At 39.8% G+C, this 24,691-nt stretch overlaps 1 protein-coding gene across 4 annotated transcripts in view; it reads left to right on the top strand.

The window, feature by feature from the left end:
* Positions 1 to 24,691, top strand: part of LOC107216358 (leukemia inhibitory factor receptor-like) — an 87,143-nt gene that overhangs the window by 50,120 nt on the left and 12,332 nt on the right. For all 4 annotated transcript variants that reach the window (XM_015653408.2, XM_015653405.2, XM_015653407.3 and 1 more), the window contains 14 exons: positions 3,889 to 4,043; positions 4,742 to 4,862; positions 7,150 to 7,292; positions 8,707 to 8,870; positions 9,647 to 9,821; positions 10,067 to 10,333; positions 12,436 to 12,565; positions 14,357 to 14,520; positions 16,119 to 16,264; positions 18,725 to 18,890; positions 19,043 to 19,113; positions 19,519 to 19,732; positions 22,711 to 22,890; positions 24,499 to 24,600. In XM_015653408.2, coding sequence (XP_015508894.1) covers positions 3,962 to 4,043; positions 4,742 to 4,862; positions 7,150 to 7,292; positions 8,707 to 8,870; positions 9,647 to 9,821; positions 10,067 to 10,333; positions 12,436 to 12,565; positions 14,357 to 14,520; positions 16,119 to 16,264; positions 18,725 to 18,890; positions 19,043 to 19,113; positions 19,519 to 19,732; positions 22,711 to 22,890; positions 24,499 to 24,600 — 2,125 coding nt within the window. In that variant the 5' untranslated portion in view covers positions 3,889 to 3,961. The remainder of the gene's footprint in view (positions 1 to 3,888; positions 4,044 to 4,741; positions 4,863 to 7,149; positions 7,293 to 8,706; positions 8,871 to 9,646; positions 9,822 to 10,066; positions 10,334 to 12,435; positions 12,566 to 14,356; positions 14,521 to 16,118; positions 16,265 to 18,724; positions 18,891 to 19,042; positions 19,114 to 19,518; positions 19,733 to 22,710; positions 22,891 to 24,498; positions 24,601 to 24,691) is intronic.

The following is a 24,691-nucleotide window of genomic DNA, read 5'->3' as shown; positions in this document are numbered from 1 at the left end:
TTTTACTACCTTGTCTGCAGAAAAAGAAATTCAGAATTTCTTTTTCCTGACAATAGGCGCAAGGGTAGGTCTTCTGCATGACATAAAGCCCTGCGTAGAAGTCAGGACATTCCCATGTGCTGTACCTTCCAACAGCTGTGGAATCCTGATTGTAGTAGCAGCTCTTGAAAAAGGGCAATATACAGTGAAGCCTGTCATGCCTTTAATGTTGTTATGGCATGAATTTGCATGTGAATACTTTTTGTATGCACCCACAGTTTTTTTACTTAGCATCAATTTATGGGAGGCTGCTTCTGTATTTTAAAATTTTAAAACTAAAAGACCTTTTTAGGCAAAGACTTCAAGGTGAATTTGCTGTGTAAACACACTCATGCTCAGTCAGGAGGTTTTCAGTCCATTTGAGGATGAGATTGGAGTTTGAAGTATTAAATAAACAGCTACATGGCAGCTTTGTACATTATCTGAGGCTGGATCACACACTGAAATTGAGTCAACAAGGTCTGAATGTAGGAGAAAGCAAATAGGGCATGGGCTGTGTAAACACATAGGTTTGCCTTAGGTAAGTTCCTTCATTGTTCTTGATAATGCTCAGGCCTCAGGGCAGAGATATTTCAAAACTGGATACAGCAGCTTTGATTCACAGAGAAATGTTTATTCCAGGAATGATTGGAAATGTAAAAACTGAGACTGGGAAATGGTGAAAAAAAATTGGAGGTTTTAAGGGAGGAGCTATTAGAGATCTGATATCAGTCATCTTCTATGTAAGAGGTTGTTGCAAGACAGAGGATAAACTGTTCTTTGTCTGCTGGAGATAGGACAAAATAAAGTGCTTAAAATGTAGCAAAAGGTAGTTGTGGAGCACATTTAGAACACTGATGATTGTGCCAGTGAAGTGACATATATGAATATATTGCCCAAGGAAATGAGATTGTTGTGGAATGTGCTATTGCTGATATTTTTTTTAAGATGGACAACTGTTAAATCCAGTAGCTTTTTCAGGTGGAGACAATGGGCTTAACCCTCTTCATACTGTTTCTAAAAAAACTTGCAGTGTAAAGACATTCATATTTAGTTACTGCTCTTGTTGCACTCCAGGCAAACATGGGCAAGGTTTTATCTTCTTCTGACGATGTTGAACTGTCTTGTCCTAAATAAATATCACTGCTCCTAAGAGCACCTCTGTCTAGAGGATAACATAATTTTAGTATCTTTCATGGTAAGGAAAAATATCTAAGCCTTGTTTGAGTTAGTCTTGAACTGATGGAAGGCTGTTTTCATCCAAAGAAAGTAAACTTCCTTTTTTTAAAGTACTTCAATTATTTTGTAACTTCTTAATAAAACCAAGTCTGTAAATGGGAATCTTTTCTCCTGACTAATGGCATTAATTATGTGACATGAGGCTTCTAATTCCCAACTTTTCAGCAAGTTATAAAATGTGAAGAGCGAGGGAGTCTATTCTTGTTATGAAAGACTGTGGTTCACAAGACTCTCACCATGCCCTGCATGATACTGCATAGGTTCACTTCTGTGCCTGACTCTGGAACTGAAATTAAAACTATGCTTGATTTAGGAGAACTTGGTATGACTCAGATTTCTTGTAATGCACTGCTGTGATGTTACTCTTGAAACTTCTGCAGTAGGAGGACAACTTGGTGAACTAAGTGTTGAAAGAGGTGCAGAAAACCAGATTTTCTTAAAATATACACACACACACACATAGCTGCTGAAGCTACCTCATAAGCCTGGCATAACCAAATGTGTTTTGCACAAATTTACAAAGGTAATGTGTTCAGAGACTTGGAATTTAATTAACATCACGGCTCAGTTCTTTCTTCTTCAAATGGCATCAGTGCCTTTTATTCTTTCCTTTTCTTTGCCAGCTGGTTGGGGACTGTCAATTGATTGTGCTATAGAGCTTGGAATTTTGGGTTTGGACTTCTCTGCAAACCAGAAATAGCCTTTGAAGAAATTGTCAGAAACAGATAAAATTTACATATACTTCATAGACTGAAATAGAAATCAGTCATTTTATTAATGTAACTCCCGGGCTTGTGTGAGTGGTTTTCACAGTTTTTACAAAGTTAAGAGGTTTGTGAGCAAAGTTTAAACCTGGAATAACATCCCATATTTTCATTAATAACATGCAAAAATACAATATGAATACCCTGAGGAACACCAGAATGCAGATATTTGGCACAGAGATTAATATATTTTATGCGCTGATTGATTCTTGATTCATCTTTACCTGGATTTGTCAACCTCTGCTCCTGATTTGGCTTTTAACATGTTGCACAGCATGGATATTGCAATTTAGGAATAGATGAAAGATACTCTCTGGGGTCAGCATAGTTTAAATTAGTATGTGTTTCATGAGGTTTTCAAGTGATTTGAGAACACACTGAAATCAGGATAATTACTAAGTTTTATGGGTGCCCCTCCATATGCAACAGTGATCTTGACTATAGCATTTCTCTCATCTCTTGTGCTGCTTGTATCTTTCCTTCAACCTGGTTATTGACCAGAGAAAGAAGAGGAAATGACGTCTTGTGAGCAGCTCTGGATTATTTGGCATAGTGCTGCTATGTTTCTCCTCTCATACTGCAGATTGGTAACAGACAGAAGAGCATTTCACACATTTCCAGCTGTCCCCTAAGGGAAGATTGCTTAAAACAAATGAAAAACCAAACATAAAAATACATGGTTGTATTACAGGGATGAGGGAGCACAATCATGGTGGCACAGGGAATTTAAGTGTAAAGGAGTTTCTTTTAAATTTACAGAGGGTTTTAAACAGAGTTTGTTGTTCTGACAGTGTTCATATGGCTTTGGAAGATACTTCTCAGTCAAGGGCAGGAGCCTTTCAAAATAGTAGTCTGGACAAAATGGTAAAGTTGCTCTGTAGGACAGGTAAGTTTGGTCAGATTCTAACATGAAAATGATGCAGCTCTTGCAGTTGGTTGCTGAGAGATGACCTCTGGCTAAATGAGAGTTTTGGTCTCTGGAAGGGTGCTTATGTCTTCACAGATTTCAGGTAGCAGGTAAACCATGCACCAGATATGGACTGGGCTTTTGGATAACTTTTCCTTCAGTTTTTCCCTTTTGAGAATAAAATCTGAAGGTGTTCAGTGTGTGGGTGGAACTGAGTGTATTCCCAGGGTCCTGCTGAATAGCTGAGCTTCTCTTTTTAAAAGAAGAAACCTGTTAATCTTCAATGAACACACTCAACATAATACTCCAGATAAGTTTTTACTCTAAGGTCAGTAATTGCAGCAACAAGTATTTTTTGATAAAGAAATGGCTCACTTTTTTCCCCCGTTATTTTTCTTCCAGGGGTTATTAGTTAACACTGTATTGAACCAGTGATCCTGGGTGACCAGGTCTGGTTCTGCAATGTCTCACACATGCCAGAAGCTTTGAAAGCTTTGAATCACAGCTTTTTGAAAATTGAGCAGAGAAAAGAAGAAAAAAGATGGTGTGTTTGGTCTTAAGTGCATAAATGAATCAGAGGGCATTTCCATTCACAATATACAATATCCTTTGTAGATATGATATTTCATCTAAGATGAAGAGGCTTATCCTAGGGGAATACTCTGCCACATCTGTTCTGATATTAAATAGTCCTATCTAAGATATTAGAAGAGTTCCTATGAACTGTAGAGTTTTGTATGTCTATGATTCTTGAGGAAATGCCTTACAGAAAATTAATGAATCAAGGAGTTGCTGCAACAGAGATTTGTTTGCCAGATGAAGGGAAAGAAGTTGCTATGCCTGGGAGCATTACTGAAGAGGAAAAGTATATAGAACAAAAAAGCACCATTTGTGGCATACCAGGTCCAGAATTTAAAACTTTGGTCTTTTATTTTTTTTTATTTCTGTATTTAATTTTAGAACTGACCAGCTTGTTGGAAGATGACGTTTACTCCTGCTTAAAGCTGCTATTCTTAAAACAAACAGTAGAAGAATGTGGAAGAACTCAGGCCTGCGCTGCCTTTTAGCACTAGCTGTTTTATGCTTAAGAAGCTTAATATATAGCCAAGAAATAGGTAAGTTTTATAGTGATGTGATTCACTAACTACTTTTTTTCTGTAGCTTCTGTACCTTGTAATTGCATTGGTTTCCTACTATACATGTGTTCAAAAGCCATCACCTCTGTGGCCCTGCACCATCCTAGGGCTAGAGGCAGTGCCAGGCCTGGTCTCTGCTTTCCAGCACCCAGCAGCATCTTGCAAACCAGTGCAAAACTGGGTGTTAAATTCTCCATAGTGCCACTGATAGTCCACATATGCGTTGGTGTAAATGTCTGCATTGAAACCTTTTTGCTGTGTATGTTGGCTCTCTTCAGCCATTTCACACATTATCATTAACTGCCCTTCTGTCATTAATTGCCCTCCATGTATGACATGGCTGAGTCCAAAAATCTCATTAGGTTAAAATCAAAGCTTGTGGTTTTGCCATTGGCCCAAAGCCTGCTTATTAGGCTAGGCAAGGAATGGGTATTGTGGAAAGCGGCAGTGCCGCTGTTACACAAGTATAAATCCAGATCTCAGGTACCTCTAGAAATCTGTCAGTCTGTGGCTGTCTAATCAGGCACACAAATCATTCAGCAGTTTTAAAATACTGGCCAGACATACATGTAATAAAAATGTAAAAAGAGTGGCTACAGATGTGAAAAATAGCAGTTGTTTTGCAGTTGCTCATTTTTGACCTGCAGTTTTTGACTGTACTTCTTACATGCTTTCAGGTTCTCTAGGGGACCCCCAGAATTTGAAATGTGTAACGCACAATTTACGCAAAATGCTCTGTACTTGGGATGTCTCTTCTAGAGGAAGCCATGGACAAACTGACTTTTGCTACACTACCAAGTAAGTCCCCCCACATACCTGGTTAAAAAATATCAAATTGTGATGAAAGTACAAGTTTTCCTCAGTCACTGCCCATGGAAATTGTGATGCTGTTGTTTCCCAGCATCTCCCCATCAGTTTTCTTTGGGTGGTGCTCCCCCTAGGCCCTGTTAACTCAGGCAATGGCAGGGATTCTGGTAAAGTTGTTCCATGCTAACAGCTTGCCTGCCAAAATCTGCTTGCTGTTTTCAAAGGACTGGAAGATCCTCTTATTTACTCAGACTTCTCTGTGTGTCTGCCTATCCCTTGCTCAGAGTTTTCATGAGGGATATCTTCAAAACAGGTTCAGTCCAAAAGGAAATGAGAGTTGGAAGCAGTGAATCCTGATGTTGTGGGCCAAATCAGTAGAATATATGACACAAGTGTTGAGATTCACGTGGATTTCGTGTGGAAAAACATGAACAATCTCTCAGTGACTGCCTTACAAGCTTTATAAAAATTTTGAGCTGTATTAGAAGACACGTAAAAATTATTTCACGATTGAAATAGCTTTTCTGAAGTGAATGTAAGTTGAGAATTTTTAGAAAAGTTAAAAAAAAACAACCTTAAATCTTCTGTGTGTTTTTTTCACTAATGAGAACTACATGTTCAATTCCCCATGCTGTGGGTCTGCCAAATGCTTATCATGTGCTAGGGATGAGTTCAAATCCATTTTGCATCTTTATCCTTCCCCTAGTCCAGATACTTGTACTGTCTTTTTTTCCTGTAAGTTTTGCAGGCAGCCCAGACTTTTCCTTAGGGTCCCAGGGCTTGGCTGCACTTAGTACACCTACATGCTTGATTTTCTGTGTCTCATTATTCCTGCTGTATTGCTAGCTATCATTTCTATCTTAAAAACACCATGTATATAACTCTGTGGCCAGAGTTCAGAAGTGCAGAGTTCATGAGGTACTGTCCTCTGAACAAGAACAACCATGTAGCTGCTGCTGTTTCTCCTTAACAAAGCAGGACAGGCTGGGGTCCCTGAAGCAGAGTCTGAGATGAGCTTGGTGCAGAAGTCCCTGAGGGAAAGAGGTTTTGTTTTTCATTTGCCCAAATATCATCTAATGTCTCAGTACCAAAGAGGAACAGCCTTTCTGAGCTCTCAAGTCTCAGCTGGCCTTTGCTAGCCCAGAGTCTTATGTGAATCTTAAGAGTTAAACCCAAGCCCTTGACTCCAGCTGATGGGAGCTCCAGGGTCCTGTTCCAGTTCATAAGTGAGTAACTGTCCCTCAGCAGGAAGTCTGGCATTGTTCTCTCGGCTTTCCTTCCTGCCATCATTCCCCCAAGAGGAAGGTCTGGGTTTTTCCAAACTTTCTGCCTTTCTAGTTGCATCTCAGTGATAATGAGCAAAGGGACTTCATCCATCCATTATTATTTCCTGTATACATCCACATCTTCAAGACAAAAGCCAGATCACATTGTGCTGAGCACTGCACATATGTTAAGTGCAGGCTACATTTTCACCTGGGATCTTAATCCTCTCTGCTCTTTCCCTGTGAGCTGAGCAGTAGAAGGAAGCTAAAAGATTTGTTCTAAGATGTGGACACAAGTGGTATTCCTGCTCTTTCAACCCATATGCCCTCACTTTGAAAAGAAATGGAGGGAGAGTGAGTCAGGAAACACAAAGGGAGGGGACAGCACTATTATGTTTGGTTTAGTGTTTTTTATTTTTCTTGTTTTGAAATGTTGATTCATGGCGACTAGGTTTCAGAAATATGTCTTTTGTTGGCCTCAAGTTTAATTAGACATTAAGAAAAAAATTTTCACAAAATGTGTTGTGAAGCATTGGAACACAGCGCCTAGGGAAGTGATATAGTCACCATTCCTGGAAGTGTTCAAAAAACATGGATATGGCACTTAAGAACATGGTGAATGTTGGACAATGTGAACATGGTGTTTGTGCTGGGTCAGCAGTTGCATTTGATGACTTTAAAGGTTCTTTTGGACTTTATTGATTCTATGATTTTGGTTAAAAAGCAATGCTTTCACTTTGAAGTGTTCTCTTAACAACTAGTTGGTTGCATTATATAGACAGTGCACAACCTACCACTGTGATAAAAGTGATTTGAAAGATGAAGGAATGCCATTAATCTGAGATTAACAAAAGCCCAAGCAAGTCTGGCTCCTTCACAAACTCGATATGGAGCTTTCTGTTTATTACAGAGAATTTGAATTTTATTAGTGTGCAAGAGTAGGTTTTAACTTGCCTTAGCTTCCTATCCAATTCCTATGAAATAACTGCTTAACCCTCTCTCTGTCTTTTTAGTGAATTTACCCCTCAAGTGTGTTTTAAAACTGAAGAGAGGAGGGTTGAGATTCCAATCCCAGAGAACTCCATCACAGTGACAATCAAAAGCTCTGGAACTGCTTTTGCTACCAAAGAATTTGTAATTCATCAGAAAGACATCTGTAAGTATCAGGTCATATGTGTCTATCTAAGGTGTCTATACTGTTTAAGAACTCTTCAAATGTATACATGCTTGCAGGTTTCTTTGGCAGCATTCCTTTATGTAGAATGTTGATATGCTGGCTCCCTGTGAAGCTTCCATATATCATAGGTTGTTTTCTTTAACCCTTCATGAGAAGGAATACTCCTCTTATCCATAGTTCATAGCAGAAAAAATCAAGGGCAAAATGTGAGGACAAAAATAAAATACAACAATGTTACATCCCTCATTCTTTGTCCTTTTTTGTCCTAGTTATAAATTAGAAAGCATTTGTAAACAAATTCCTAATCTACATACATAAGTAAATCAGACTTTCTCCCACTTCCTTCCAGGCAAAGAAGGAAGTTGTAAACAGAAGATGGCAGTGACACAACCTGCCATGTTTTTTCTAGTTTTTGCCTTTGGTTTACCTGCTTACTCCTTCAGTGTAGTCAAATTTTAATGTCAGTAACACTTCTTATCCATGGTTCTGTTTACAGTCAAGAGCAGCTCAAGAACTTAAAATGCAGCTCAAAAATATTTGGTCAATACAACGAGTCTCTCAGGTTCATCACAGGTTATCATAGGCAGTGTATTGATTGTGCTGAACAGAGTCAGATAAGATCCTTGGTCAGGACTGAAGTTGGATATATCACACATATTTTAAAAATGTTTTAGATTGCACCAGGCCCAGTGGACTGCCATAACCCTTGTATTACCAAGGTTCCTCTCTGTTTGCAACCTCTTGCTTCACCACAACACGTTTGTAGAAGACATGCTTCTATTTAATCCCCCTGTTCTTTCCCCCTTTCCGTGATATCAGGATATCATGCCCTTAATACTTCCTGTAACTTAAAGTCATTTTCTCTGTGATCTTCAGAACCTCATGTGAGCACCTTCCATTCTGTGCTTCTGCTCTCCTTCCTTGTCACTCTCCCTTTTGTTGCAAGTCCCCACTTCCCTACTGCTCTCTAAAACATACTTCTGGGGATCTTTTTCCAACATTCTGCCTAGAAGTGTTCTCATGAACACTTCAAAGACTGACACCATATTTCCTTTATCACTGTGGTATTGAAGGAAGGCTGGGAAAGATGGGATATCTTCCCTGGTATGCATTGTGAAAGTCATATTCACAATCAGTTACTCTGTGTGCTGAGGTATTAGAAGAAAATGCTACCTGATGATTCATCAACACCTGTGCTTTCCTGAGAACTCTCATGCTCAAGTAGCCACAGAGCCTTGTTCTAATTATACAGGTTGAGTTACATGTTTGTATGGCTACTAGCCAGTTCAGAGTAGAGAGTTGTGGCTGTTAAACACCTGTAGGGCTGGTGTTGCTGAGTAATGACCTGAATATGGCTTTTTTTTTCCCTCCTTCCCTCGGCCTCTTTTTCAAGCCTTTGTTCCTGTCACTCCACGCATTCTTAGTTTAATGCCTGACTTTCCAACTTCCACATTAAATCTGAAGTGGAGTGATAATGGATCGGTCTTCCCATATGGACTGGATGCCCTTTGGCAGATTCAGATACTCCGAAAAGAAGCAATGGAAATAGTCACACAAGTAGGTCCCTTTCTTCTTTTATGAAAAATATATGTACAGATTTTGCCCTTGATAATATCCTGAGAAGTCACTTGAAAAAAAACTGGGAATGATGAAGATAGTAGAGCTTTGCAGGGCCTGAGTGCTTCTGGCAGGTATCTTCTTGTTAAGTTTCACAGTAATAGGAAAACTAGCTACTGTTCCATTGGCACTTAGGCACAGCATATTTTTTTTTTTGGTGTATGAACTTTGTAATTAGAACTTAATTACAATTTTGGCAGATAATTTACACCATTGTTTCTATATCTCCAACAGTGTCTACGGTCTTGGTCATCTCTAAATGCTCAGCTTTCTTTTTCCTTTTTTTTGTAACCAGAGTTCTTCCAGGCCAGTTTGTAGCTCTGTGCTATAAATTTTAATAATGGAAAAAAGATGGAACATGCCTAGGGCTAATATTAGAAAAGTTTTATTTTGAAGAAGTTGGAACATTTTACTGCCTATGAGAAGCCCAGGGTACAGTATACCTCTCTCTAAATTCCCTGCTCTCGCTCTAATGTCTGCCCTCTGGTATTTCTGGCTGACAGTACCTAGCTGGTGGGCTCTTTAGAAACTTGGGCTGTTGTCCCAGTAAATTCGCAGTGCAGCTAAAAGTTAAGTAGAACACTCCAATAATCTATGAGGATTTTATGATTTACTTCACCTGATTCGCCATTCTGTTGACGCTTTGGAGATTATATGTCATTACTCACAGGTGTTCATAAGCTCTGTCTTGATTTCTTGGTGCAAAAACTTTCCAGGTTACTTACTACTCAAAACTGACTCATGAAGACATCATTCTTTCTTGGAACTGGACATCAGACATGCCTTTGGAGTGCACGTCACACTACGTGAAGATTCGCTGCTACATTAATGCAACACAGTTTGTTGGCCCCCAGGATTGGAGTGACTGGAGCCCAGCAGAAGTGATCCCTGGTATGTTTGTTCCCTTGCAACCACACAGACTTTTATTTCTTTAGAAGAATTAAGCCAAGGTAGAAGAAGAGCCTTAATCAGTGATGGGCTGCCTTTGAGACCATTTTGATTAGAGAAATAATGCAATCACTAGTTAGTGAAACCTAGCAAACTTTTGTTTGTATGCATTGGAGTACTCCTCAGTCATGTTTTACAAATTGTTCATGTGTGGTTTCTTGCTTTTTGTTTTCTTCTTTCTCTGCTAGGAAAAGATACCGAACCTGATGGGAGTGGAGTGTTTCCTCTGGACCCTGTGGTGGCAGTAGGTTCAGATTTGACGTTTTGTTGTGTCCATGAAGAAGATCAGCGTGTAACAAATATGACTTATGGATCAAAATCCTACACAATGATGCAACTGAGCAGTCGAAGCCATGCCATCAGAGTCCTCAATGCCAGTGTTTCAAATAGCAGCGGGACAAATGTAGTGTGCAGACTCGAAAATGGGTTGGAAGGAAGTGTCGTGTTTGTAGGATGTATGTATCATGTTTACTAACCTGAGGAAAAACAAAATTGTTTTGAGACTCTTAGGGTTCTGCTAGGAAAAAAAGTACTGTTGTGGTTTTTTTGCCCTGCTGGCCCTTGGTTTTGAAGTTGAACTGGGGACTGTACTTTTTGATTTCACTGTGAAAAGGCCAGCTCATAGAGTTCCAAGTTTGGAAGGCTAAGAAGGTACTCATGTAAACCCTCTTTAGAACGTGGCCCAGTGCTTCTCTCATTGATTGGTATCTTGGTCTAAGGTACTTTTTCATGATCTGGAATGCCAGTTAGTTTATTTCCATATGAATATTCAACTCTCCACCAGTCTCTATCAGTTTAGGTTTACATCTGTTCTAGTATAGTCCATGACTAGGTGAGAGAAAGAGCAAGAACTCTAAGTGCAAACATTAATTTACCAAGCAGTCAAGTGAAGACAACAAAACTTGCAGCAACAGATGCTCATCCAGGGTAGCTCTTTGGGAGCTAATTACAGCAAAGAAAACCAGGCAGTAATTTCTCTTTCCTGGGCATTCTTCTAAAACTTCCTTTCAGTGTTTTCTTTAAAGGTACTGACTGGCTGTGCATCTTCTCTGTGTAGTCATACAAGGCTCAGACATGTGTTCCAGAAACAGATACCTATTAAAACAAATGACTTGCTGTACCTAATTCTTCTTCCCCATAATTGGTCACTTTAAAGCTTAGTGTGTTTTTTCCTCACAGGGAATTTGAGAGTTATCATATTCCAATAGCTGCTCCATAGAATCCCATTCCCCGTTACAAATTCCTGCCTTTGAATTTAAGGTCCTTGGGGTTGAGGAAAAGGACGGGAGAAACTGGAATCATTTTGAAAGTGTGTTCCACTCTCCAGACTGTGCATACTGTCATTGACTTAGTCTGTTAAATGTGCACTAGGAAATGCCAAACAGAATTCAGCTTTTTATGACTTCTCAGTGATAATCCCATTTTTACATTATTTGTGCAGAATTTGTTTTTGTGGGAATATCATCTAGTAAATAAGTTAGTGGTTCAAGAATGAAAGCTGTGACAATCCCATAGGTTTTTCTTTCTTTTTTTTTTTTTTTTTTTTAAATGGGATGTTTCTTGTCAGTGTTTCTTGTAGTACCTCCTTTGTGAGGAGAGTTCTTATTATGATCCTCTTGCTGGTGAGGGGCAGAAAAGGTGGAGGAAGTAAATATGTATACAAAACACTTTAGTTAAGCCTAGGCCTAGCAAAACACATGCTCTTTTCTGGCTCACCGCTCGTAATCTGAACTAAGCCTGCCATTGTTGCCTTTTGTGTTAGTTGCCCTTCTCTAGGGCAGAGAGAAAGGAATATATCTGGAATATATGGATATTGCTGTTCCACCTTTGGCATACACCTTTCCACTTTATGTACCTCAAGTGTACCAGACCTGAAATAAGTGCACTGCCTAGTCTCACATTGGCATGGTTACCCTCTGTATTGGGAGCACTGCCTGTCTTTTCCAGCAAGGCACTCAGCACTGCTCTAGTATGGGAACAAAGAACAAGACTTAAAAGGAAAAGATGGGCACTTCCAAAGTGGTGGGAGAGCCATGGTGAAGAGGATGAGCCATTCAGGGCTTGCTTTAATTTTCAAATTCAGTGTGGAATTCATGCTGAAAGGACCATTTCCTTGACATTTCCTTGACTTGTTTGGAGAATTCAAAGCAGTGGTGGGGCTGGCATGTTAGAAAATGTGACGCACAGCCGACAGCATTCCTGCATTGCTCAGTGGCTGAACTGATGCTCAGAATTTCAGAAAACTCTTGGCAGAGCTTCAGTGGAATACTTCCAGGTCAGAGACTGGAGCTTGTGAGCATGTGATTTGCCAGATTACCCACCTACTTAGACTTCTAGAGTCAAGTGTTAGTCAGATGGGGATGACAATTATCCATCTATTTTATTGTCTTTTATTAAAGCATATTACTTCTGTGGTTGGGGTGTAGCTATTGCCATGTATTTTTGAAGCACTCAGTCTAGACCCAGTAAACAAAAGAGCAATGCTTTCGGTAAGCCAAATGTTGCACCAGGATGACAAAACATCAGTTAACTGTTTTGGTTTCCTTTCATGCTACAGATGCTCCTGATATTCCCCAAAACCTCAGCTGTGAAACACCCAACTTTCTGATAATAAAATGCACCTGGAAACCAGGCAGGCCCAGTGGGCTATACGGAGAACGAAGAACAAAGTACAGTTTATTTGAAAGGTAAAATTAATCAGCACTACAAGGAGTAAAAGGATAAAGCTGGAATACCTCCACTGCTGCCTGGGATTTACTGCACAATATCTATTTGAATGTGATTGCTTAGACCCTAAAATACTTTCCAAGAATTTCAGCAAGCTGGACCTAAACTAATTTTGGAAAACCATTGTCTAGCCCTGCAAAATTCCAATGGGAATTAAAGATGGCTTTTCCCAAAGGTTTACACCATTATGAAACCACAATTAGATAAAGGGCTTAATGTATCAGACTACTGCCAACATGTATACAAGGCCAGCATGAAAATACAGGGAGATGGTAGGAGTCTAGCACTAATTTTTGATTTTTTTTTATATGAAACCTGGGTCAGATGATGTCAGACATTCACTGAGCTTCTGCTCAGCAGGATGACAGAAGTTCACTGAGTAGCAATTCTAAGACAGCTCGTGGGGCATATCCCAAATGCCACTAGAGAAAACAGCAGTTGACCTCCATCTCTTCTCCTGCCATTAAGAATTAGAGCAGGCAGAGGAAATGTTATCCGTAAAACACTGAAAAGACAAATAACACTGGTTTCCCAGGAAGCAGTCAACTAGTGTCCTACTACATTGTCTTTAAGGCCAGGACATGTAAAACCTTAAAAAAGTGTTTCTACACTGGAATAGCACTTGCAAAATGCAACCAGTTCCTTGGTGGTTGTGATTAGAAGTCAGTGAGAAGCTAACAAAATTCCCATGGTGAGAGGAGGGCCTGTGTCATTCCAAAGGAGCAGTCAGGGAAAGAAGCCAGGAGAGGCCTGAGTCACACAGAATGATGAGAAATGGAGTCTCATGGCGGCTTAGAAGCATGCTGGAGGCAATGAGGTTTGAGTAACAGTCACAGATGTCATCTAGAGTGCCGGTGCTAAAAAAGCCACAGGGTAGGGTGCAAAGAGGTGGACAAAATAGGGCAGGTATTCAAAGGAAAGGAGCTTCAGTCAATGACTGCCCATATTCATCTTATAAGTAAGAACGTTGTCCAGTCTTGTTTTGGTCAGCCCAGTGAGATTAATGTGATGCATTTTGGGATAAATACTCTCATCCTTATTGTCAGCCCTCACTGAACTATTGAAGTAGTGTGGTGTGGAGGAAGCTCAGAGATCAGCTGGAGCACAGTAAAAATACCTGAAAAAAGAAGTTAGTTAAACCTGTGCTACTGAATCAGGCTTAACACTGATTAAACAGATACATGTACATATGTACATGTACACATCTTAGATTTTATCCCTAAAGATCCACCACTGTTCTTGTCTGTTATCGGACTGCCTTTCCTGCTTTTGATTAAAAGACAACTGGGACTAGTGGATGTATTCCAGGTAACAAACCTTAGTTCATATTTGACAGGGATTGTAGAAAGACAATGTGTGTAGCATCTCACTAGCTCAGAAAGCAATTAAGAAAATTCTTTAAATGCAAATGTATGCTGATCTGAACAAAGATACTTTAAATCAGAATCTTAGCTGTGGCTTGTGAGGTGGTTTTACAGGACCTACCTGTTTTCCAGGCTTTTGAGAAGTGAGAGAATGGAAATTTATGCTAGTGGAAGAGGAGAGTTTCACGTGAGAACAGGGCAAGTCATGACTGATGCCACTTTAACCTGCATTGTGGTGTTAGATATGCCTCTGCAATCAAATCATTCTGTAAGCCATGTGAACTGAACCCATTGTTCTGTACCATGTTTTCAGTCTAGACTTCTGACTGTTGCTAGGAATTAATTTATTCAAAAATGAAGCTTTTCCCTCCTCTCTTTACTTTATAGAACATCTGGTAAAAATGTTTCATGCGAAGTCAATGAAGTGAACAGAGATCATGCCTGTGGCTTTCCAGTACTGCCTGATAAAAAAACCTATGATTTCATATTAGGCGTCTCCAATCCTATTGGGCAAGCACAGTCATCTCTTTTGGTTGATATAACTCAAAGAGGTAAGACTTATGACTTACAAAGGGAGAAAGATGGTTCCTACATGCTGTTTGTTTTGGGTTTGCAGAGCTCTGACATGGTATACTTTTCATTTTTTTGTTAGTTGTCACCAGATTACTGCCTTATTCAATAATTTGAACATGAAAATGACCCGGGGCATGTGATGAACTGTACAGGGAGATGCCAGTTCTCAACAGCAGACTGCTGTGTGATAAAGGCTAATCTGGGATGTAATAATTAGCCAGCTGCTGTTTATCATGGAATCCCAGAGTGGCTGGTGTTGGAAGGGACCTTAAGGATCATTTAGTTCCAAGACAGCACACACAGTCCCCATGCCCCACCTCCTGCTATGGGCAGGGATGCCACACACTTGGTCAGGTTGCTCAGGGACCTCTCCAATCTTGCCTTGAGCACTTCCAGGGATGAGGCATCCACAGCTTCTCTGGGCAAGTTTATGTTTTGTTTCATATTCTATTACACATCAACAATTAAAATTTAGGTGTAGCTTATGAACCAGTTATAACTGTATGTAAATGATCCTGTATTTCAGTGTCTGCTTATGGGGCAAATTATTACACAGTTTTACAGCAGCAGGATTTGGGGCATAAAAAAAATAAGATGAAAAGACAGAAGGTAATAGCAAGACTATTGTGTGCTGTTTGTAATAGCCATGATTATCTGCTGTCAGGGTTGGGAGAAAGAAATAACTTCTCTTGTTAGACCTTCAGTTTAAAAAGGGAAAGAAAGACCACCTCTCTAACACTGCCTTTGCCACCCTTTTCTCCTCCACCATCATAGCTGAGGTTTCAGGTTGCAGTATGTAACCAATACATTCTGTTCTCCAAAAAGCTGAATTAAATATGAGGACAGTGCATATTTTTTTGTCCAGATCTCAGTTCAGCTAGCCTGAGATTAGAATTGTAAGAGTAAATTGACAGAGTTGAGAAAAGCAGAATTTGTTTCTATTGATTATAAACTGGGCTATTTCACACCCAGATGATATGCTGGTGTTTCCTATTTGTTTCCTTTTCTTTCTTTTCTGCATTGTCCACTTAATCCCAAAACAGTACATATTTATGTAAGGTATCTGGGCCAAATCTAACAATAGATTTTTTTTCTTCTCTGATAGCTGTGAATGTTAGTGTTGAATATTATTGAAAAATTCTGTGAAGGGAGTTTTGGGGTGGGGTCATTTAGGAATCCTCCTTTGTCATGGTCTGCTGATTTTAAGTCCTAACTAAGAAACTTCACAGAAATTGAACAAAGTTAAGTAAATTCATCCGTCACTTGTCATCTGAAATAGTTGGTGTTTCACTTTTTTGATAAGATCAGTAAGAGGAAAAATGTTTTTCTGTGTCTCAGCTCCTTATCATGTGTGCAGTATACCCAGTCTTAAGTAAATCTGTTTCCATGTTTGATAGTTGAGAAGAGTCAGGAATGAGACTGCTTGTAGGTGCTTTCCCAGGACCAGTTTTCCCAGTTGCTGATTGAAACACTTATCCATTTGATTCTCTCTGATCTTCTAAAATAATATTTTTCTGAAGTAAAGTAAATGGTATTTTTTTTATTATAACTGAAGGATTTTTATTTCTTTTTTAAGTTCATCCAAAAGCCCCAGAAAAGTTAACTGTTACTGGGAACAACTCTACAAGTATCCAACTGCGTTGGTTTATAAATGGCAGCTTTGCTGAGATCAGGCTTCTGTGTCAAATTGAAATTAGCAGTAGTCACTTTGAGAGAAAACTGGTAAGTGTTGCTTTTAAAAGATAATTTGTTTGGAACAAATGCTGATCTCTTTCACTGAACTAATCACTTCTCAAATTCTTTTCTCACTAACAGCTTAATTCTAGTGATCGTATTAAATTGTTAATGTAGTAATCAGTAGTTCCTTTACTAGAATCAGAAAAAATCCTGCTCATCTCTGTAATTGCCTGGGTTGGTTGGTTGGTTGGGGTTTTTTTGTTTTGAACACTAGAGAAAAGTCAAATTACGCATCATGTTATTTGGTACTTCAAGGGGGTGCATAGCACTTTATGCTGATCTTTTAGGTAACAGTCCCTGTGCTTTTTCCTTCCTAGTGCAAGCTGTATTAGCACACTCTTGTGTTAATAGGATGCATTGCTGCCCTGCAGACTTCCACACTGGCTGTTTCAGATCTTGAAGTCTGCAGCTGAATTTCTCCCTTTATTTTTTCCCCTCAGAGAATAGCTCATTTGTTTGCTGTCAGCAGTTGACACACATGTGGCCACAATAGGCAGCTGCTAAACCTACTCATATGTCAGTGATATATAAGCAGGATAGGGAGGATTCTCCTATGGGATGTATCAGTAGGTAAACTCCAGTGAGGACCTCTGCAACATTATAGAAGATGGTATTTTTGGGTGGGGTACCAATTTTCAGCTTTTCAGGTTAGGCTTCCAGCTGCTACCTGATGCTTTGCATCAGGGACTGGAGCATGTTTACTCTGCTGACTGTCGGGACACTAGCATCAGATACTGAATATAGGTGATGTGAATGTAGCCTCTTCTGTATTGCCTGATTTAGTGTGGGGTGACCTGTCTCACTGGGGAAGCCTAATGAGAAGTGCATTTTCAGCTGGCCTGAGATTTATTCCCAGTTTCTTTGTGCATACGTATCTCTGATCATTTCAGGTAGGCATGTGCCTGCCTGAATTCTCAGGTAGGTCTTGATGCACAGAGCCTGAATTTTTAATTTGAGTACATTAACCTCAGAGGCTTGTTTTTGTGATGCCTGTTTGATTTTTAGCAGTATTCTGTTACCCTTTGCACTTGGCAGCTTGGCACAGCCTTGAATAATGTAAAGCAAGCCACAGAAATGCTGCAGCTAAAACTGAAGATAATCATTATGTACATGCCTCCAAAATAATAGGGTGCATGCTCTGGAAGAGTATTTTTAAAATACTTTCAGAGCACTTAATGAGTGCAGGAGCCTTAAGCTTTTATATTTTCTCTGTAATAACACGTGTTAAGTAATACCAGAGATTAGGTACTACAAAAGGAGCTTAGATATTTTTGGAATATGCAGCTCAAAACCTGGAGCATGCACTCAGTCGTGAACCCTGCTACTGCATCAGTCATCATCTGGGATAGTGGGAGAGGGTCAGGACTTATACTTCCACAGCAGTTTGATTCCCTTCACCTGTATCAGAGCTCTCACCCACAGATATTTTGTATACAGCAAACAGCTTGGCAGGAGCTTTCCTAGCTTTGTTTTATGGTCACTGGTTGCTTAATAAAAAACCTCCAGGGGTTCCCTGTCACAAAAGTAGCTGTGAAATTGTTATGGGGTTTTACATGCCATTTTGAGGATGTTTTCAGAAGCATTTCCATCCGTATGAGAGATTGTTGGCTTTTCTAGTATTTTTCAAGTTGTCATTTGGCTTTAGAAATGCACAATTAATTTCATCTTAAAGTCACTTGGAGTCCAGTTTTTGGCAGCTGTGATGCACATGTGTTATAATTACATTCAGTAAAAAAACATTCCCAGGCTTAGGCCTTCTTTAAGTAATTGTGAAAATGAAATGCTCTCTAGACTCACTGCGCTTTAAGAGTAATAGAAGAGACTAGTCCTGTCATAAGAGCTGTTACTTGAGATCACCTGGGTAAGATCTGGATACTATATTTTGAAGGAAAAATGAAGGCAGCAGACTGAATGATAAACATCCTGCTCAAACAGACTGTCTTTAGTGCAGTTCTGTGTGTGTATTACAGAGAAAAGGCCTTTGTCCCCACAGTCTGATGTGCATGTGTTCCATGGAAGTGTGGGTTCCAAACACCAGAGGTGAAATCCTGGCCTGCCCCATGTGAGCAATTTTGCTGCATATGGGAGAGAGGGGGACTGGGAAACAGCCACCCGCTACTGTGTGCAGAGCTCATCCTGTTGACGAATCATCTGTGTTGCCTCTCCTTTTCACTGTTCACATCTCAAAGGTGCCGCCTACTGTATGCTTCAGTTTCTGGCTATATAGAACTTTATGCTTTATGGTGGATCTCTGAAGTTTCATTGTTTAGGGTGACTCCATGGGACATTTTTTTTCTCACTGTTTTCTTCATGGGGCTTGACTGCAGCTTTGACACTCAATATTTTTGGGGGACAAAAAACCCCACCTTTTTAGGTGTTGACTAGCAGTATAATCTAGGATAAAAAAATACATGTATCCTGTCAATTTCTGTAAATTTTTAACAGCACAATGTCTCCGTGCCTGGTCGGAAATCCTCAACTTACACAGCTCAGCTGAGTGCATTGCACCCTGACACCAAATACCAGTTCAGGGTGCGCTGCTCGGCTGCTGACCACTTCTGGAGATGGAGTGACTGGAGCAGGGCAGTGGAGCAGACAACATCAGAAGCCCGTAAGTTCATCTAACTCTTGCTTATAAAATGTTGAAATTGTGAAGATCCATATTTTAAAATTAGTCATCTAAAGAAACCTAACTTTTCATAGATTGTAAATTGTCTACTGTGCAACTGGGGAAAAAACTACCACTCTTAATTTTTTATTTAGCTCCTGCAAGAGGACCAGATATCTGGAGAGAGAGAAGTCCTTCCGGTGAAAGTCTAATAGTCTTCTGGAAGGTAGATAATACATACACATGTAAAATAATATGTAATGTAACTGTACAAAAAACTATTTACTTACACATTTATAAATTAGTGAAGTTTATAGTCAATAAACCAGACCGCGTTTCTTAACTTTTTATAGAACCATCCATTGAGACAAATATTTTCCCCAAATAAGAATGTTATTAAAGTTTTATAATTTAAACATTGCTTTGAGAAGCATTTCACATGAAGATTTAAATGTTTTATACATCTCAGTTGAAAATTAAAAACTTAGGAACTTTTGTGTTAATTCTCAAAGTCACACTTGAGTTACTATTTTTGCCTTATACCATCATCAGACTAGATCAAGAACAGTAAATTCTTATTATCCTATGTATATTGCATTTTGGTGTTAATGTACTCTTTTTCTGTTCATAGCCCTTATCCCTTTCTGAAACCAATGGAAAAATAGTGTCTCATGAAGTGTCCTGCTACCTGCTAGAGACACTACTGGAGCATAAAGTAGTCTTTGAACCCTCAAACAGTACTGAGATAAAACTTGGAAAAAGTGATTGTGTAATTAGCGTTGTAGCCAGAAACCATGCGGGCTCATCTCCCCCTTCAAGGATAACAAGTGTGGAGATTCCAAGTGGTGAGTGCTCCCAGCTGAGAGTTAAACACCTTCAAAGCTTGGGGAATACCTGGGAGAGTTCATTTATTGAAACATAATGCTTTGTTTGTTTGTGTTAATTTCCCCACACAAATCTGCTGGGTGAGGGGAAAAAAATGCTGCTTTGCTTTTAGAGTAGTGTCTCACAAATTATTCGTGCTCTTTACATAAAATAAAGATGATAATGTTCAGTCTTTACAGCTATTTGCACTTTTCAGAAGCAAGAATGAGGCTTCAAGAGTATACCGGTGTAGATCCCTGGTATTTAGGGAGCTCAGTATATTTTTGTGTGCTGCTAAGACTGAGAAGTGTTACATGCTAAAGAGATTCAGAAGTTTTGGAGGTGTTGTGTGGCTTTTTAAGGCAAGAATTATCAGTTCAATGCCTGTGAGCTCTGCAGGAGAATATTAATTGGGCTGGTTGGTTAAGTGTTGGCATCCTTGTGTTAGGGAGCCAGTGTTTGAAAAGGAGTTAGGGCTTTAGCTTCCCAATTAAAACACTGCTACTCTTGCTGAGGGCTTTGTAAAGGCAAATAGCTGAGCCAGATAATGATTTTCTGCTCCTAACACTGAGCTTGGAGAGTAGATAATATTGCAAAGCAGTTACTAAGAGTCCACTCTTCCCTGAGCGCCACACAGTGTAATCTACCAAAACCCAAACCTGTAGCTCCAGATCCGGCTGGTGCTCTGCAGGAAGGACAGATTTATGCAGCAAGCCTCATCTCTGGTTGGTTGCCAGGAGCATTCATGAGTCTGCTCTCCTTGCCCACCTGAAGAACAGGTGTCACATTTGGTTGTCTGGCAACTCAGGTTCTTATAAGACATGGCCATCTCTCATCGGAAGAAGAAATGTGTTTTGAATGAAATTCACAGTGAGATGAAAAAACAAGTTTGCTTCTGTGTGAAGGAAAACCATGTAAAATATGTTTCTTGTGCTTCTCCAAAACAATCACAAAATAGGTGAGGTTGGAAGGGTCCACAGTCCAACCTCCTCACCCAAATAGGGCCATCCCAGAGCACATGGCACAGGGTTGTGTCCAGATGATGCTTGGGTATCCCCAGTTAGGGAGATTTCATGACCTCTTGGGGCAGTCTGTTCCAGTGCTCAGTCACTGCACAGGAAAATTCTTCCTCATGTTCAAGTGGAACAGAATAGGTTCTGTCCTATTGCTCAGTACCAGTGAGCAGAGCCTGGTCCATGCTCTGACCCCTCTCTCCAGGCACTGACAGACATTAATGAGGTCTCCTCTCAGTCACCTATTCTCAAAGTTGAACAGGCTCACTCCCTCAGCCTTTCCTCAAAAGAGGAGAGTCCCTTAAGCATTTTTGTTGCCTTCCACTGGACCCATACCAGGAGCTCCATGTCTCTCTTGTCCTGAGGAGCCCAGAACTGAACCCAGCAGCAATACTAATACCTGGTACTGTATTCTTAGTCTGCCCATTGGATGGAAAAGTAATTGTATAGGACAGTTGATTTAAAATGCTTTTATTGCTCTCCTTCAGCAGAGAAATAGTGAGGCTCTGGGAGTCAAAGAGGTCTCTGTAATAGGTTTGTGGTGTAATAGATTTGGGATAGCTGATGGCAGCTAGAGCTTTGCATTCATTTATAGCTTGCTATTAGATGTCTGAGGTTCCCTTTGGTGTTACCCAACTTGTACTCATTGAAGATTTTCTCCTGAGTTGGTATAGGAATTGAGTCACTGACTGGAGTCATAAAAGATGACTCATTCAAAGAACTGGATGACATTTCTGCCCAGACATCTTTTCTGGCTGCTTCCTGTGTGCAGTCTGTAAGTGCTTTTCATGTCCATAAGAGAGCAGAGGGTATGAAGCTGGAGATCTGCTGAGGTTTTCTGACAACTGAAAACACAAACAAAGGATACACTGCCGTAATTAATTTGTCACTGTCTCTGAAAAGTGCTCTGGACGCATAGTGTTTTTTCTGGGGAAAGTATCAAAGCCCTTGGAGTTGATTTGCTTTTTTTATTCATGTGTCTTTTTCTGGCCATGAGCAAGCTACAAAATAATTGTACACTTAACTGTATGTTAAGATTATTTAGAAATAGACAGTCCATTTACAGCACATCTGTGCGAGTAAAGTTTTCATAGCACAAATTCTTAAAAACTGTTCTTTGCCCTTCAGCCTTCCATACTTTATGGCTTTAATAAAATGAAATAATAGACTCAATGGGAAGCATAAATGAGAACACTGAAAAAGGAAAACTGAAACCCTGAGATTGTTTTTGCAGATATGTCATGGGGCCACTGCTTTTGTGGTGGCCTTTGGAAACCATCCCTCAGCTCTGTGGGATCCCATCTGATGGACAGCCATCGAGGGCAGCTGCAGGATTCAGAAGCTGTTCTCAGATCTGATCACTTCAGGGGCAGCTAAACCTTTGATAATCAGAAACAAGAAAAATAGACTAAAGGCAAAGCCTTTTTTTTTTCCTTTTCTTTCTTGTATAGTTTGCCCTTGGTGTAGACTGAAGCCTCCCTAAAGTTCACCAGGGACATGATTATTGCTGTTGATTCTTCATGAAAAATGGTTGTCTGTGGTTGGGCGAGTGACAGCAAGACACTTTGAAAGGAACATAAAGCAAACCATTTGATGAAATGACAGCAGGAATTTATAGCTGGAGGCTCCTGCCAGATTGGTGTCAATTCATATTTGAACTTGACATCTGCTGTAAATCCCTACCTTGAAAAAGTGCTTTTTAAGCCATTCCTGAGCTGCTGCATTTCTCATCATCATATTTAAGACTGGCTGAGGGATTTGCTGCAGGCTATGTCTGATTCTGAGCACTCCAGAAAGCTCAGCTGAGTGCACTGCTTCGAATTTCACAGTTCTTAGAAATGACTGCCGTTTATAAAGCCATTGTGCTGTGGCTGGAAGGCTCTTTCATGTTGGGCTATAGATAAATGTCTGCTGTTTGATGGATTTTTGTGTCATCTTTGCTGCAGACAATGTCACAACAGATCAGGCCGTGGCAATGGGGAATGGAATTAATATTTCTTGGGATTCTTACCCCAACATGACATGTGGCTACATAGTAAAATGGTGTCATTCATCTGGGTCTGAGCCCTGTAGTGTGGACTGGCAGAAGTTTCCTTCAAATACAACAAATGCAGTGATAAAATCTGGTAAGTCAGAAATAATTTCTTTGAGTTTTCCTGGTTGAGATCCTGAGCAGCAAGTGGAATAAGAGCAGCATGAAGCTATAGGTTGCAGATTGTTTGATTGCTGTGTACTTGTGTAAATAAATGAAATTCTTCCTGGTACTGTGTTTATTTTAATTTCTTATACAGTCTTGCCAAATCCAAGTATCAGTCTTGACTTAACTTTTATCATCCTATGTTTATTAATTGTTTTGAAATTACCTCTTTTCGCTGTACCCCACGATTTCCTAACTCAGCCTAATGCATAATGGTTAATCTAGACTTTGGGGTTTTATTTGGATTCTAAGCATAAACAGTGCTGCTCAGGATGGGAGAAGACTAATCCGTTGTTTTCACATGAGGCAGATTTTTTTAAGTGTGACCTCCATGTGTTGGCTTGCTGTCAGCTATTGAAATTTCCTGGAACAGGGCACATTCCAGGTCTCTAGATGCTGGTGGGCAGATCAGGGAAATGAAATTCAGCTGTGGTGGGACTATAGTAGCAGAAGAGGAAAGAGAGAACCCATTAAAGATGTGGGATTTTTTTTTTTTCTCTGTGTCTGTAAGAGTATATATTTGCCTATTAGAGGAATTTCTAAATGCTCCATTCAAGAAAACAACTTGGAGCTGTGCATATAGGAAAGTTGAGGGGGAGCGAGACCTCGGAGAGTGGGAGCAATATGTTTTTCTGTCTGTAATTACAACACTGTGTCCATGTTGTTTCCGTTTTTGCTAGCTAGAGATTACTTTTTCTTTTAAGCAGACAATAGTGTGTCTGTCCAATGATGCACTGCTTTACTCCTGAGCTCTTCACTGGGATGGTTCTTGCAGCATGTGACCCTTGTGTGAGTTATCCAGATACTAGGGCTGGGCTCAAGCTGGCAAATACTACTGCTCTTAGTCCTGCTAGGAGAATCTCTCAGGCTGGACCTGAACTCTTGCAAAACCCAGTTGACTTCTGTGTAGTTTCACAGTGGTATCTTGCTTAGAAAAAGTCTTGATAGTGTACAGCCCTGACTTGAGAAAATCCCAGAAAGTGGTAAATTATTTAGATATTATAGCATCAAATATCTGTGCTTCCACCAAAGACATGGGAAGCATAAATTTGATGACGATGTGTATTTTTAAAGTTAGTTCAAGACTGAAGGTCATTGCTAAGTTGCTTCATTGTCACTTTTGAGCATTTTCTGCATATCTTTTGTACTGTTGCTCCAGTAAGCCTGGTTATTTCAAAGTGCACTTGTATTTCTGATGAGGCAGGATCTACATGTCTGCTGTGGGAGGAAAGGAAGGGGATTATTTCTGGTAACTTCTATTTGTGTTTCCCCATGGAAAGGGCAATTTATGCAATTTGAGTAGCTTGTTTTTGAATCTTCTTTGTTTAGTACTTAACCTTCTCTGGGAGCTAGATTTGGTTACTGCTTCTAAACCACATCTGATGGCATAGCTTTTATAGAAATTACAAGTAGGGATGGCATTTATATCATTATACTTAGTAATCTTTTAATATGTATTTATATGTCTGCATCATGTGAGATCTAAAGGCATCATTCTTCTGAAATTAAATATTCTTACAGCAATTTTCTCTTGCAGCTCTGTTCAAACCTGGCGTGAGATACAACTTTTCTCTGTATGGCTGCAAATCCATGGGTTATCAGTTGTTGAAAAACATCACTGGGTATATGAAAGAGCTGCGTAAGTGCATTTTTATAATTCAGGATCTCTGCAAAATGAACTTAGTCTGTGTCTATTTTTAGCTCAGTGTTGGCAGAAGAAGACTGAGACT

This window comes from Parus major, chromosome Z (genome assembly GCF_001522545.3).
Source record: "Parus major isolate Abel chromosome Z, Parus_major1.1, whole genome shotgun sequence".
Taxonomy (NCBI): domain Eukaryota; kingdom Metazoa; phylum Chordata; class Aves; order Passeriformes; family Paridae; genus Parus; species Parus major.
The sequence above is the reverse complement of the archived record's forward strand: the minus strand, read 5'-3'. Positions and strand labels throughout refer to the sequence as shown.